The sequence below is a fragment of the Chrysochloris asiatica genome, unplaced genomic scaffold (genome assembly GCF_000296735.1).
Source record: "Chrysochloris asiatica unplaced genomic scaffold, ChrAsi1.0 scaffold00116, whole genome shotgun sequence".
Taxonomy (NCBI): Eukaryota; Metazoa; Chordata; class Mammalia; order Afrosoricida; family Chrysochloridae; genus Chrysochloris; species Chrysochloris asiatica.
The window spans coordinates 2,035,842-2,052,232 of NW_006408634.1; the positions used below are offsets into that span (position 1 = coordinate 2,035,842).

At 44.1% G+C, this 16,391-nt stretch overlaps 2 protein-coding genes across 2 annotated transcripts in view; one reads left to right on the forward strand and one right to left on the reverse strand.

Annotated features, from left to right (window-relative positions):
- Window positions 1–11,161, forward strand: part of GP6 (glycoprotein VI (platelet)) — a gene marked incomplete at its 5' end in the record, with an annotated part of 30,303 nt that extends 19,142 nt beyond the window's left edge. The window contains 6 exons of the mRNA XM_006868301.1: window positions 178–435; window positions 2,996–3,280; window positions 7,347–7,412; window positions 10,110–10,172; window positions 10,534–10,584; window positions 10,947–11,161. Of these exons, the coding sequence (XP_006868363.1) occupies window positions 178–435; window positions 2,996–3,280; window positions 7,347–7,412; window positions 10,110–10,172; window positions 10,534–10,584; window positions 10,947–11,161 (938 nt within the window). The remainder of the gene's footprint in view (window positions 1–177; window positions 436–2,995; window positions 3,281–7,346; window positions 7,413–10,109; window positions 10,173–10,533; window positions 10,585–10,946) is intronic.
- Window positions 11,162–12,710: 1,549 nt separating this feature from the next.
- Window positions 12,711–16,391, reverse strand: part of LOC102821181 (NACHT, LRR and PYD domains-containing protein 2-like) — a 20,729-nt gene continuing 17,048 nt past the window's right edge. Inside the window, exons 9-10 of the mRNA XM_006868302.1 lie at window positions 14,607–14,777; window positions 12,711–12,849 (exon numbers count right to left, since the gene is read on the reverse strand). Coding sequence (XP_006868364.1) covers window positions 12,711–12,849; window positions 14,607–14,777 — 310 coding nt within the window. The remainder of the gene's footprint in view (window positions 12,850–14,606; window positions 14,778–16,391) is intronic.

The following is a 16,391-nucleotide window of genomic DNA, read 5'->3' on the forward strand; positions in this document are numbered from 1 at the left end:
TTGTATTCTTTCATTAGGGCTGTGCCTGAGGCAGGAGACACACGCACAGAAGGGTGAGTCCTTTTCCCCAAGTCTTCAGATCCCTTCTCTGCGTTCGGCTGGAGAGAGTGTGTGTGTGAGAGTATGTTTGCAGACAAGTGTTTGGGAGCACACTGACCTCTAGCTCTCTCCTTTCAGCCCCTCTCCCCAAGCCCTCCCTGCTGGCCCACCCCGGTGCCTTGGTGCCTCTGGATAAGCCAGTGATCATCCAATGCCAGGGGCCTCTGGACGTGGACATGTACCGTCTGGAGAAGCTCAAGCCCAGGAAGTATGTGGATGATGCACTCCTGTCCATCCCGGCCATGAAAGAGAGCTTGGCCGGACAGTACCGCTGCTCCTATCAGAACGGGACGGTCTGGTCTCCACCCAGCAACCTGCTGGATTTGATTGCTATCGGTAACCGGGGGTGGGGTACGCGTGTGCGCATGTGTGTGTGTGTGTGTGCGCGTGCACATGCACAGGCTGCACTTAAATAGCTCCGGGCTCCCAGCAAGTAGGTGATAGTAAATTTAAAGCCCCACAAGGCTGGGGTGGGGAGAGGTGAGAAAGGCACTTGCTTTGGGTTCTGACCTGAAGGGGCCATGATAACCCATGACAATCGTATGTTTAAGAGAATGAAACATGGCCCGATGATCCTGAGTCATTGTCACTGTTGTTGGGGTCTTTGTTCTCCACTGCTGCCATAACAGAAACACCACAAGTGAATTGCTTTGACAAGCAGAAGCTTACTCTCTCACAGTGTGTTGTTGTTGTTGTTTAGTGCCATGGAGTCAGTTCTGACTCATAGCGACCCTGTATAGGGTTTCCAAGGAGCGGCTGGTGGGTTTTGAACCGCCGACCTTCCTGTTAGCAGTCCAGTGCTGATCCTACTGTGCCACACCAGGACTCCTCTTGGTGGTAGTAGGGCATGCAAGACACAGCCCTGGGGACCCCCATGACAGAACATCAGCGCTGTAATGTCCTGGTGTGGTGCTGTAGGATCAGCACTGTGGTGGTTCAAACCCACCAGCTGCTCCTTGGAAACCCTATGCAGGGTTGCTATGAGTCAGAACTGACTTGACAGTAATTAACACCAATCACAATTTGCTGCCCTGGGTGGCGTCCTGGTGTGGTGCTGTAGAATCAGCCCTGGACTGCTAACTACAAAGTCGGTGGTTCAAACTCACCACTTACTCCTCAGAAACTCAGTAAAGGGTCACTATGAGTCAGAACTGACTCAACGGCTCTTCATCAAATACCACGTTCGTTTCTAACGATTGGTTTTTCCTAATGATGCGTCCAAAAGTAAGTAGCCCAAAATTGCTCCGTCCTCACTTCTAAGACGTATTGTCAAAGCATTTAGTAATCAGGAGTTAAGTATTTTAATACAACATCTATGTTTTTATTGAGGTGAAATTCACATAACGTCAAATTAACCATTTTAAGCTGAACAAGTTAGGGGAATTTAGTACATTCACAAAATTGTACAACCACCACCTCTAGCTAGTTCCCAAACATTTTCATCACTCTAATGGAGGCTCCATCCCAAATCTCCCCTCAGCATCCTCCCTTCTCTTTTGTCTCTATGTATTTATTTACTCTGGATTCCATACACCTGAAACCACTTACCTTTTCAATGTGAACAAAGTATCACAATGTTAAAGAAAGACGGGATTGGGCAGAACCATGCCCGACCACATCAGAATGATCAACTCTTTTCCAGAGGTAGATTTTGAAAATATTATCAATGAGTTTGCTTCCATTAAAGCCAGGACAGTAACATGGTAGTAAGCTGTGGGCAGGTATAAATAAAATAGTTAAACTTAAAATAATGGTGTGGGTTTTCATTTTTAATACTTACTTTTCAATATTTTCCCCACTAAGGAGCTCTGGTAGTGTAGTGGTTACGAATCGGGCTGCGAACCTTAAGGTCAGCAGTTCAAAACTACCAGCCGCTCCGCGGGAGAAAGATGAGGCTTTCTACTCCCGTAAAGATTTACACCCTCGGAAACCCTATACAGGGTCGCTATGGGTCGGAACCGACTCGACGGCACTTAACAACAACAACAACAACATGTTAATATAGTGAGGAAAAGTAGCCATTAAAAACAAAACAGATGTCTACACAGCCTGGAGATCTGCGTAGACATCTGCCCCACCAGGACCCCCAGTTCTGGAAGGTAGAGCTATGAATTTAGGATGTCAACCAAGCCATGTTCTCCCAGAAAGTTCTAGAAGATCCCTCCTTATTTCTTTCAGCTCCTAGTAGCCCTGGAGTTCTGGTGTGGCACTGTGGGCTAATGCCCTGGACTGCAAGGTTGATTTGAACCACAAAGTTGGCAGTTCAAGGTCACCAGCCACTCCTTGGAAACCCTATACAGGGTCGCTATGAGTCAGAACTGACTCGACGATACTTAACAACAACAACAACAACAACAGTAGTCCTAGGTGTTCTTTGGCTTGCAGCTGCAGCAAAAGTCTATTGTCATCTGGTGTCTCCCCTCTGTGTCTGTGTCTCCTCTCCTCTTTGATAGGGACATCCCTCATATTGGATTAGGACCCACCCAAGTCCAGTATGACCTCACGTAAACTGAAAACACCTTCAAAGACCCTATTTTCAAACAAGGAGTCGCTGGGTGGGGTAGATGGCTAAGCGTTTGACTATAAGCTGAAAGGTTGGCAGTTCAAACCCACTCAGATGTGCTTTGGAAGACAGGCCTGGAAATTTGTCTCAGAAAACCTTGAAAATTCAGTGGAGAAGTCTTTCTCTGCACATCCGAGGTTACCATGAGTTGGGGTTGACTCACAGTTTCCAAACCAGGTCATATTCACAGGAATAGGGCTTAGGACTTCAATATACCTTCGTGGGGGACACAATTCAACCCATAAGAAGACACAGTAAGAAAGTTCCCAGCTCTTAAAAGTTCTCACCTCCACTTCCAAGACACCTCCCTCTAATACTAGGGTTCTCTTCTAGGTGTCTTCTCCCAGCCCACGCTCTCAGCCAGGCCCAGCTCAACAGTGTCCGCAGGAGGGGAGGTGACCCTACAGTGTCAGACCCCATATGGCTTTGATCGTTTTGCTCTGTACAAGGAAGGAGACCCAAGGCCCTTAAAGACCTCTGAGATGTGGTACCAGGCCAATTTCCCCTTCATCGCTGTGACTGCTGCCCAGAGTGGGACCTACCGATGCTACACTTTTCAGAGTTCGATTCCGTACCTGTGGTCACACCCCAGCGATCCCCTGGAGCTCATAGTCAAAGGTGAGAGCAGTGCTACCCACACATTTCTTCCTCACCTTCCCAAGCTCTGATGGTGGTCCGATTGGGGAGGAACCAAGAGATGAGGGAAGTAAGTGGGGCAGGGGAGCTTTAGGAGATGTGATAGTTCTCTCTTGTTGCTCTAGGGGAATCTCTGGGTGATATAAACAGTTAAGTATTTGACTGTTAGCTGAAAGATTGGTGGCTTGAAGCCACCCAGAGGTGCTTTGGGAGACAGGTGTAGAGATCTGCTTCTGAAATCTAACAGCCTTGAAAACCCTATGGAACATAGTTTACTCTGACACATGAGTCAGTCACATATTGCAAATAGCAACAACATTGCTTCTATAACAAATTACCACAAATTTAGGGACTTCAAGAGATGGTGGCAAAGGTGATAGCATGGAGAAATAGAGCAGCTGCGGACCGTAGGCCCATGGACTCAGCAAGGCTGTTTGCCTGCGGGCAGGAGGCTGGCTTGCAGAATGTGCCCTTTGGACATTTAAAAGAATATATATATTTTTGTTTTAAATGTGTACAACAAATATTTTTGCTTGTTCATTTGTGCAATGTAAGATGTAAATGGGGAGTGACAGGTAGGGAGGAAGTAGGATAACTTGTTTCAGGGAAGGAGATTGCAATGATTGGGATAAAACAAAATGTGTAATTTGTTGAAGGTAGAGTTGATGATTTTGTCAGCAAACCTTCACTCAAGGCATAATAATAATAATAAAAGACCATAGATCTGTTGACTGAAGACCAGAAGACTTGTGGGATGACATCAAGATCATACAGGGTGATGCTTGCTTCATAAAGTTAATTTGGTAGTTTTTCTATATTCTGGAATCGTTTGAGTAGTATTGATGTTTTGGTAGAATTCACCCCGGTAAAACCATCCAGGCCTTGTCTTTTTTCATTGGGAGTCCTTTAATGATGATCCATTTCTTCTTTTGTTGTCTGTTCAAGTTTTCAACTTCAGTCTGTTAGTTTAATCAAGTCATGGGTTTCTAGACATTGGTCCATTTCTTCTAGATTCTCAAATTTCTTAGAGTACAATTTTTCATTCACTCTCCATGTCTACTTCCAGACCCAGGAGACCTCCGATCTGATTTGTCTCTAGGGATTCACTTTTTTTTGAATTCCTGTTCTTTTATTGCTTCTTCCAGCCAACACATTTAAAGGGTCACCCCATTTAAAGGTCTAATTCAATGCTTCTAAGTTTAAAGAGTTGTACAATCATCACAATCTAATATTAGCACATTTCCATCAGTCCCAAAAAGTCTCGTGTATTCATGTGGAGCTACGTCCTGTTCCCACCCCGAGCTCCAGGCAACCAACCCCTGATGAGTTCTCTCTCTTTCTCTATGTAGAGATTTTGCTTTTCTGGACATTTCCTATAAATGAAATTATACAGTATTTGGACTTTTATGTCTGGCTTCTTTCATTCAGCATTAATATTTCTGAAGCTTTTTCATATTGTAGCAGGTTAATTGAAAGTTTTAAATGTTGAAGTATACAGAAAGACAACATTTCAACAATTTATACATCAATCACCTTGATTACATTCAAATTGTGCAGGAATTCTCATGATCCTTTCCAGATGATAACTTCTGCCATTATCTGAAACTCAGCTTCCCATCCAACCACTTCACTTCATCAAGTGGTGTCAACTTGACCTCACATGGAGAGTTCAAAGAACACAATATTCAAAGCATGCAGTCTTCCATTAAAAGGCTTTTCTCCCCGAAAAGGTCATATTAGAAATATGCATTTCTTGTATAATTCTTAGGATTGAAAAAAATCTTGGTCTCATTTCCTAATGCATGCTTCCAATCACATCGTCAAAACCTCTCCATAATCTGACATCTCCGCTGCTCTACCCGTCTTTTAACTGGGCTTCTTACATTCTTTTCCTACTGGCTTGTCATTGGTTTGTATCCTTGTCTCACTTAGATTGCTGTGAAAACTGCAGTCAGAGGGATCCTTTTTTAAACAGGGGAGGGAGAAGGGCAGGGAAGAGGAAAGCATATCCATTGCTTTCCATACCTTTGTTCAAAGTTGGCACAGTGGATGCACCACACTTATTTCTAAGGTCGTTAAAGCTCTAAATTAGAGTCCTGGTGTGGTGCTGCGGGCTAATGCGCTGGACTGCAGTTTTCTGAACCACAAAGTTGGTGGTTCAAGCTCACCAGCCGATCTTTGGAAACCCTATACAGGGTTGCTGTGAGTCGGAACTGACTCAATGGCACTTTAACCATCTCTCATCATTCACACTCTGCTGTAGACACGCTGACTCTTCAGGGTTATCATTGCCTTGAGGACTCTACTTGCTGGGATGTTGTATCCCCAGGCATTCGCCTGGTTTATTCCATTGCTCTGGTAGCGTAGTGGTTACAAATCAGGCTGTGAACCTTAAGGTCAGCAGTTCGAAACTACCAGCCACTCTGCAGGAGAAAGAGGAGGCTTTCTGCTCCCATAAAGATTTACACCCTCGGAAACCCTGTACAGGGTTGCTATGGGTCAGAACTGACTCCACCGCACATAACAACACTTGTGTCATCTACCATACCACACTGTGGTTGGTGATAGTATCCTCTCTCAACTGTAGGCTCCAGGAAGGGAGAGAGCATTTGTCCGATTTTTTAATTGGTGTACCCAAATAATCACAGTTCCTGTACTACTGTTGGTGCGTACTATTCAATCAATGTAGGAATGACTGTTCTGTACCTTTGTTCTTCAATAGCTTTGTTAGGTGCTGTCGAGCTGGTTCCAACTCAGGTGACAGCTTTAAGCTTTAGTGTGACATAATTTACGCAATATACAATTTGCCCTCAGAAAGCTCAAGGAGTGTTAAGAGATGGGGAGAAAAGCATTTCCATGAAGTGTTTGACAACCGCCTTGTAGAGGTCCGTGGTTTTGTGTTAACTTCAGAGAGTTGTGCGTTCATCCCAACCCAGTTTGGGAACTTGTCAATCACTCCAAAGACTGACTTACAATGTCTATGTGCACCTCCAGACCAGGAGACGGCCACTCTGATTTCTGACTCTAGGGATTCACTTTCTTGGGTTCCTGTTCTTACTACATCTTCCATCCAACACATTAAACACTGCCTTCAGCTACCCCAGTGTTGTGCTGCAGCGGACTGAACAATTGAGGAAACCTTCCGTTAGTCTAGTGCTTTTTCCTTACACATACACGCAGCACACATGCATCCACTGGAGCAAACAGCCTGTAATTAAAGATGCATCCAACACACATATACTTGTCCCTCTGGTAAGCACTGAGGTAGGTGGAGGTGAGCTGGGTGCACATGGGTGAGCTTGTATGTGCAAACATACCGTGGTGAGGGTAGCAGATTTATGTAGCTGCAAAGCCAGTGTGGCTGGGGGTGGGCAGAGGCAGATGGGAGATGAAAGAGGACAGTGGTTTTTTTAGGGATTCCTGCACACCAGATACCTGCCCCTTTCCACCAACCGATTCCTGTCCCCTTAATGACTTCCCAGGAGTCAAGGAGCTGGTTTTGCTCGCCAGGACAAAACAGCATATATAATAATGACTTATAGCCTTGGACACCCTATACAACTGGGGGTTCACAGGAGTCGGAATCTACTCAATGGTAGTAAGTTATTTTTTTGGTTTAAGGTAGAACTTTGTTTTGTTCCTTGCTATAAGTTCCATCAGCATATTGAATAGTGCCAGGCTTGAATACAGTGGTCCCCAGTCTTGGGAACTCAATCTAATAGGGAACGTGCACATTGAGGAGATTCTGTTATCTGAGGATAATTAATACCAAAACCCCACTGAAAGTTAACTGACACATAAAAGTTTCATAATTCTTTTAAAAATTGAAAAAAACAAACAAAAAAACAGCATATAGACAGACAACCAAAAGGAGGGCAGACATATTAACCTTAGAATGTGCCAGGAGCTGGGGGACGTATGTTGCCAAGTGAAATTTACATGTCCAACACCATACAGTGATGTAAGCTGCAGATTCAATCTATAGGTGAGGCCTTTGGTTCAGGGGTCCCTACGCAGAAGCTGATTTCTCTTCTTCTTAATTTCTCAGGGACCCCCGTGACTCCCAGCCGGTTACCCAAAAAGCCACCTTCCTCTGCATCAGCTAAGTCTTGTCGTCTCTACAGTGTGTAGAATATGAAGCATGTTAATTAGCTCATTGTTCTAAATCTGTGGATTTAGGTCACTTGACTCTTTCATCAGTTTGCTATATTTAAAAAAAAAGTATTTTTGTCTACAAAGAATAGTGATAAAGCCACTGCCATCAATTTTATGTTACAGCTGTATAATGTAAGTCAACAGTGGAACGGCTTACCATAGGGCTTCCAAAGCTATCATCAGGACAGAAACCGACAACAGACTGCCACATTTCTCCTGTTGAGTGGCTGGCTGGTGGGCTTGAACAGTTGTGGCACCAGGGCTCCTCAGACTAACAGATGTGCTGACCCCCACCTTGTCTCTGTCCTGTCAGGGGAGGGTGGTTTATGGTATAAAGCGTAGCACCTTAACAGACTCGACAGGATTTAAAGTGCAAAATAAACTGAGCAGTTGGTCCAATGGTTCGTTCCTGCCCTCCATTTATGGGCCTGATTCTCAATTTGAGGGTTTGTAGGAATCATGTACCATTAGATGCGTTCTAGCTCATGTTAAGTGCCATTGAATCATTTCTTACTCAGAAAGACCCTATAGAGGGTTTCTGAGGAAACGGTTGGTGAGCTTGAACCACCCACCTTCAGTTCAAATGACCTTGCTGTCTAACACATTACCCCACAGCCAGCACCACACAATTCCAGCTCATTAAGTGCTGTCCTCCCATAGCGACCCTGAACTGGGTTTCCGAGGCTGTAAATCTTTATGGGAGCAGCTGGTAGTTTCAAACTGCCGACCTTGTGAACGGTTCGCAGGCCGATTCATAACCACTACCCTAACAGAGCGCCTTATTCCAGCTCATAGTGACCCTTTAATAGGGCAGAGAACTGTGCTCAAGGTCAAGACTGTGACCTTGTGAAAGCAGATACCCCAGCCTGTCTTCCAAGGTGGCTCTGAACTCTCAACACTTCAGATAGTGGTCAAATGTTTAACTGCTACTACCCTGTCATCTTGTGAATCTATTATTTCAAAATGTTTTTTTTTAAATCCAGTTAGAAGTATAGTGTGTGATAACTGTTTTATGGGTCCCTGCCTTACCTACATAAGAGGGCAGCTTCAAAATGTTCATGGGAAAAACTCCGTTTTTTCCATGAACTTGAAGCCCCTTTGTCTCATGAGCTTGTCAAGAGTCTGTCAAATTGCAAAGATAGAGCGCTCCTAGGTGCCAAGGAGGTGGATGAGCACAGTGGCAGCAGTGGGCTTAGGCATAGCAATTTTGAGGGTGGTACAGGACTGGGCAGTGTTTCATTCATTGTTCATGGGGTTGCTAGGAGCCAGTTTCTCTCATTACAAATGCTCTTGTGTTTCAGTGAGTTTACACCGCAAACTATGTTTCTAGCTGGCGTGGTAATTTCTACACAAGTAGTTTGGTGACATTTTACTTTTTTCATAGGGCGTCATTTCCATTGTGTTCTGGTTGGTCAGTTTACATAGAGTGCGTGCTGTGTCAAAACCAGATATCCAGGCGTTGACTGACAACCAGCCACATTGGTCATGCATAGCCAGTTTATTATTAGTGTATTGTTGTGTAGACACCAGAGTCAGACCAAAGGACCATAGTCCCAACAAAGATCTCCCTCATGCTTCCATTTTATCCCCTCCCTCACCACCACCCCTAAGCCCTTGTTGTTAAGTGTTAACCCTAACCCTAACCCATAGTTGTTTAGGAACTATGCAAGGAGCTCTGGTAACAAAGTGGTTACAAATCGGGCTACAAACCTCAGGGTCAGCAGTTCAAAACTATCAGCTGTTACGTAGGAGGAAGACAAGGCTTTCTGCTCCTGCAAAGATTTACAGCCTAGGAAACCCTATATATAGGGTCACTGTTGAGTTGGAACCCATTCCACGGCACATAATGTTTAGGTGGTTGTACTTTTCTGGTTTACCTGTGTTTTTTTTTTTTTGTTTGAATCGATGTATTTATGCCACAAATTAGGATCTGTAAAATTGCCCTATTTCTTTATGTTTGATACATTCCCATGATTTATAATATTTTTGGTTAATTTATAGTAATATTTTCAAACCAAGTGCTGGTAAAGTTGCTTGAACCTTTTTGTATAACTTCTTAGCAGACTGGTGAATTTCTAGATGTGTTCAATTTTTATAGATTATTTTTAGACTTAAGATAACGATTTTCTTCTGATTTGTTAAGTGACATTGAGTCGGTTCTGACCCATAACAACTCTAAATAGGGTTTCCAAAAAGTGGCTGGTGGGCTTAAACCAACAACCTTGTGGTTCACAGTCCAGTGATTACTCCATGTAAAGGTTACCTCAGGGCAAACAGATTCAGAGGTTCAGCCACCTCCAGGATTAATGTGTAATTCATACACTGAGATTTACCACACCCACCAGGACGCTACAGTTAATGGCAAGTATGTAAAGTCGCATACAGGCAGATTTGGAAAAGTTTGTCAGGTTGTCAAAAAGTTAGTTTATATTCATGCAAAAGATATTGTCATAGTAACGCCAAGTTGAAATAATCCAAATGTCCATCAACTGACAAATGGGTCAGCTTCTTAAAACACAGAGAATTGAAGGCCTGGGGACTTTTAGATTTGTCTTCACTGTATTCTGCATGTAAGAAGGGTAGGGTTCATGTATCTAGATTTCTCACCAGGGATGAAAAACAGAAAGGAAAACAAACTTTTAATCTTCCTCATTAGACTTCCCAGAAGCCTCCAGAAAACTGAACACCTCACCTATGAACAAAGTCCCCACCACCACTGGTGAGTAACCTGGCACTTTTTTGCAGGTCAGTAGAAAGGAGTGGGAGGAGGGTGGGCTCCCATCTTCTTAGGCTCTACGTCACAAACCTTCTCAGTGCCCAGCAAAAGTTCTTGAGTCAAATAGGAATAGGACGGAGGTGGGCCCAAGACTACAATGTAAACACTTCCAGTGGCCAGATAAGAACCTTGCCTCACAGATGTGAGGATTCTCACAACCTGCTGAACGTCTACGTTCAAATTGGAAATCTGCAATGTATGGTTCATGTTCCCTAAATGCCATTGGGTTCAAAGCAGGAGACAGCTAGTAGACATAGTTCCCCCATTCCCTCAAACTACATTTTTTTTTTTGTTTGAATCCCAGGGACCTATCAGAACATTACTGTCCTTCCAAAGGGATCGGACTCTCCAAGTAGTAAGTGGTCCCCTCCATACCTCACCCCCCCTTATACATGTCTTCTTCATTAAAGCTAAGTCCTTGATTTGGAGTCTGGGGAGGGGGATGACAGAAGTTGGATACTTTAGTCTCTTCTACAATTATCTACAAAAACCAGGCAGTATATCACCTGAGAGGGGCAGTATGGGAAAGTGATTTGGGCTTATCTAGCCCCATTCCTCGGTGGGAAGGAATGGGACATCCTAGTAAGGAAGATTGGCAGGATCAGAGCTTGGGGTAGCAGTTATGAGAAACCCAGACTGTGAGGAACAAAGGATCTGGCTTGGAGTGGGACCTGGAGATGAGCTCTTCTCACCTGTCCCTGTCTTTCATTTATCTAGACTTCGCCTACCGGAACTACTCCAAGGGCAACATGGTCCGGGTCTGCCTTGGCGTTACAGTTCTCGTGCTCTTGGCAGGGATTCTAGCAGAAGACTGGCACAGTCGGAAGAAACCCTTGGTACACAGAGTCCGAGCCATCCAGAGACCACTGCCGCAGATCCCCAAATCAAGTATCGGTCAGTCACAGGTGCCACCATCAGAGGCACAGCTGTAGCTCAGCTAGAACATATGGGTGGGCAGAATAGAAGGTAGAGGCTGCTTCTTGCCAGCTCCCAGCACAACTTCTTAGGGAATCAGTAATGTAGCCTAGCTGTAAATCTCACTGAGCTCATACACACAGTGTAGATATCAACAATCTGGCCTCTTTCTACTCTCTTCAGGGTTACTGATGGATACGACTACTAAAGCTGATTGTTCAGCAAACAAAAACAATGGCAAGGTGGTGCTAGCCAAGAATCACATACCCAGCCAAAGCCGTCCCTCAAATATAGGAAATTAAAAGGTTTTATTTGTCGTGACCAGACCAACTTTAAAAAACGCTAATAAATGTTGTTTGCACTAAGAACAATCTGGGACCATATGATATTATCACCTGGAATTCAACCCAGATATATAGAAATATTTAAAATAGAACCTCCAAGACTGAAAGTAGGAAACAGATTAATGTATAATGAACTACAAAGCCAAAAGAGATAATAGTATAAATATACAGAACTTTTAAATCCTAAGGAAGTCAAGCAGATGATTAAGACAAAACAGATTTTAACCAGGGAAGAAACTATAGCAAAACCTCTAATAAAAATAAAGAAAGCCACTGAGTTTAAAGTGCTTTAAATGTACCAGTCAGGCATAACAAGCTGAGAGAGGGTAAGCAAAAGGATCAACAGCCTAAATGCTCAACGTAAAGACCTCACCAGCATGTTTGAACCAGAACTCGGTCAGCCCTCAACAATTTGAAGGTCAGTATAGGAGATAGGAGACAATTGTGTAGTGGTTAGGTGTCAGGCTACCACCTCAAGGTCAGCAGTTTGAAAACTACCAACCATTCCACAGGATAAAGATGAAGTCTTTCTGCTCCCATAAAGATTTACAACCTTGGAAACCCTGTGCAGGGTCACTAACCAACAGGGAGTTCAAAGGCGTCCTGGTGTGGCGCTGTGGGTTAATGCACTAGACTGCAAAGACAGTTTGAACTGCAAGGTTGGTGGTTCAAGCTCACCAGTCGCTCCTTGGAAAACCCTCTAAAGGTCGCTATTGGTCAGAACTGACTCAATGGCACTCACACTTCACAGGAGTTCAAAACACTGTGGGGTTGGGAAGAGAAATAGACAGCTTCAAAAAAGTTCATGGAATGCAAGGCTATTCATCCACAAATGTGTTGAAACTCCCCAATAAGGAATCCCCATCAGAGTCACGACTCCTGTAGGTCAAAGGACACCAGAACTGACCAAGAGCCAAGAGCCAGGAAACGCATCAGCGAAATCAAGGCTCTCACCTGCCTCCTGGATGAGCTACTCCAACAAGAAGGCTAAGTTTTGTCAGAACTCAGTAAGTACAGCTTCATTTATGATTGCGTTCACCTTTATTTCTTTTCATCTTGTGATACAGACATTTCACACACAACATGGTTTGTGCACGTTTCATGTAAGCCCAAGACAATGAAAACTAAGACAGTATGTGGTCGTCACCTGCTAACTTCTAGGAAGACTAAGATTCACCATCCATACCATCCATCACCATTGTGTGAGAATGGCTCCAGCGGTTTACATGAAGAAGTCACGACAAGAGGGCCTGGGATTACCGAGATCGTACTCGTCTTTCTCAATAGTCAGTTGTGGGTTGCGGTCTTGGACTTCTTGCAGCAGCTTTTGCATTTCAGTATCAAATGGATCGGTCTGTAACCTGGGGGGTCGGGGCCAAAGGAAAAAAAAAGTTTGTAACAATTTTATTGCTTCAAGGACTTATTCCAAGCTCTCAAGTGCTTGCTTTAAGGATTTCAAAGAGACTACCACACTTATCTGATGGGTAAAGGACATCTGATTCAGTGCCATACAATGGTGTAAGCCAGAGTGTGACCCCTTAGTGATTATGAATTCAATACAAAGCGGGCTGCGAACCTAAGGTCAGTGGTTTGAAACGATCAGCCACTTGGCGGGAGAAAGATGAGGCTTTCTACTCCCGTATAAATTTACACCCTCGGAAACCCTGTACAGGGGCGCTATGGGTTGGAATCGACTCAATGGCACTTTAACAACAACCTTTAAGGAGCTCTGGTAGCGTAATGGTTACGAATTGGGCTGCGAGCCGCAAGGTCAGCAGTTCGAAACTACCAGTGGTTCCGTGGGAGAAAGATGAGGCTTTCTGCTCCCGTAACATCGGAAACCCTGTGAAGGGTCGCTAGGAGTTGGAACCGACTCCACGGCACACAACAACAACCCTTAAAGTTAACCTTCACCACCATTTATTTACATGGCCAACTTCCAATCTTGTGTTTACCTTGTAACTACATTCAGGAGTGCCTTAGTGGTAACTATTCTATTCTCTACCTGGATGTTCACAGGAACAAAGCTTGGACATCTACTGCTAATCATCATTGAAACTCTAGGGCATAGGTGTGCAGACAACAGAAGGCGTCAGAATAAGCGTGATGGGACTGGCTGGTACTGGTGCCCACATTCAGCAGTAGGCCAGAATGGGCATGTGCAGAAACAAAGCAAAAAACGTTCAAGTACTTACGGGACTAAGAGATGAGTGATCCATTCTCGATAGTCCTGGTTTTTTGTTAAAAAATTAATGTTTGCTAATTTAGGACTCAATATATACATGCAACCTTCAACTAGGTTTGGGTGGGTTATCTGATGGCATAGCACTGAGTCAGAAAGGGACCCGAACGAGTAAAGCAGAAGGGTTGTTGTACTTTAAGAATGTGTTGTACTTTAAGAATGAGGCATGATGTTAGGGTTGAAATACAACAGAAGATGTTTATCACTAACTTAAAAGGGCTCTGTACGCTATGGGGTACCCAATAGAAAGCCACCCCTCACGTGGCTCTGACTCGGGAAAGAATGTCTCACTTGGTGGCCTGACCTAACACATCCACTGTTACAAATTACCTCCTGAGTGTTCACAAACCTCTTGACAACATGGTTCCTTTGGCTCTAAATCATGTTAAATTTACCACCTTCTAGGACAATAATCATTCCCTGAAAACCTCCGGTGGTCTATGTTGTACCGGAGCATTCTCTGAAGTTTCCATAAGAGGTTTCTGGCCCTTTAAAGCCGTGGCAGTCACAATAGAACACATGACAGTTTATACCAATGGGCAATCAGCCGAGAGTCAGTCAGTTGATGGGACGCTCGTACGTGGCCTGCCTGCGCCCATGAGATGGCAGACTCATTTCCTGTTTTAACTGACATTAGCTTTTCAGATCTCCAGTGCCAATGCACTCTAGACAAAGTCTTCTTTCTCTAGAAGTAACCGAGGATGCTTACCTGTCCTTTCCTAATGTTGCCAGGGCTGACTACCACACGCACGAGCAAGCGGGTTAAGTTTGATGGAGAAAAGCCGAGTGTTAATGGTAGGGGCCTACAATGAATCCCGTTTTATGTTCTGAGATCAATTATGGGGAAACCCTAACGAATAACAGGAGGGGTCGTACCTCAGTTTAGTTAGGGAATGGTTTTGCTGCTTCAAGGCTTCACACAACATCTTTATCCCATTATTTCCCAAAGAATTCTGGCCTAGGTCCAAAGTGGTCAGCCTTTGGTTGCATTTCAGGGCAGACGAGAGGTCCATGCAATTGTAAGGTACCAGAGAGCATCCCCATAACCTAACGAGGAAACAGAAAGGTTAATTCATAAATTTGACCAGTTTACATTTGTATTGTGAATCTTCATTCATTCCCGTAAACTCACACATTTTGGATCACTGATCTCAAGTCCCCATCATATCCTACTTGGCTCTTGTTCAAGATTTCATTCTTTTTCTAGCCCTTTTGAGATTTTGTTCCTCAGGCAGAAGGGGACCTTTGATTTTAAATGGTCGATTATAATATATCTCTGGAGTCCTGGTGTGGCGCTGTGCATTAATGCACCAGACTACAGAGCTGTTTTGAACTGCAAGATCAGCCATTCAGTCTCACCAACTGCTCCTCGGAAACCCTATACAGGGTCGCTATGGGTCCGAACTGATGCGATGGTAACTTAACATGATGTTCCTACTGCTAGCTATTGTTCAGCTGAAAATGAAGCCATGGGTTGAAGCTCAGTTCTAAGGCTAAGGAGAGTTAGGGATAACAACTAGTAAGCCTGGCTCATTACGACTTGAGTTCTCAGCACTTTTTCTCCAGGATCTTTTAATATGAACTTTCACAGAGCAACTGGTAGTTTAAGTTCCCAATCTCAAAACCCACTACACCTCAGTCATGAAGTCAATTCTGACACAGTGGCGGACATGTAAGACCAATGGAACAGAAGAACCCAGAAGTAAATATGCCCGCAGGAGTGCCCAGGGTAAACGGAATTTCCAGGTTAGAAAAGGCGGGACACAGAGAACAAACAAGATAGCAGATCGGGTGGACACGCGGTAAAGAAGCTCCGCGCCAGCAACACAAAATACCCGACCAAGCAGGCTCAGGGCATGTTCCCAGAACTCTGAACCGCATATAAGGAATACTTAGAAGGTTGGAAGGCTCACAGCTGGGGGGATTTGTGGCAAAAGCAAGAAATCTATTGCTTTCTAGTCCGGGGCTCGGTTGCTCCAGGAGCCGCCATCTTGGGTGAGACCACGCAGGGGAAGGATCAGAGTGGCCACAGACGCCTGGCAGAACCACTGAGATAAAGTAACAAGAGTGAAAAAGGAAACCCATTTCCTGATCACATCTACCTGGAAGCATTCAGAAAGTACACAAAATACCAAAATACACACCCATCTAAGTATCAAGGCCACAGATAACCCCTGAAGATGCCTAAAAAACAGGAGCAGATGACCATATCTGCACATGTCCAGAAACGAGATAAAGTGACTGAGGCAAATGAGCTGGAAGGAGACCTACACTCCATACTGGAAGATGGCAGGCTTTGGGAATGCCTGAGAAGGAATTCCTAAAAATGATTATAAAAGGTATCAAAATACTATGCAATGCAGTTGAGAAAAATAAGGAAGTCAGGAAAGGGTTACAGGAACAATCAAGTAAGACAGAGCATTGGAAACAATTCAAAACCTACAGAAAGAGGTCCAAACAATAGAGTATCAGAAATGGACAATAAACTGAAAGGGCAAATGAGTAGAACTGAAGAGATAAAAGGCAGAAATAGTGAGCTAGAAGATTACAAAAAAGGATAAAAAATAATCTCTCCAAAATCAAAGATAAGGACAGGATCTTGAAAGCAGCTAGGGAAAAGAGAAATATAACATACAAAGGCAAGCAAATCAGATTAAGCTC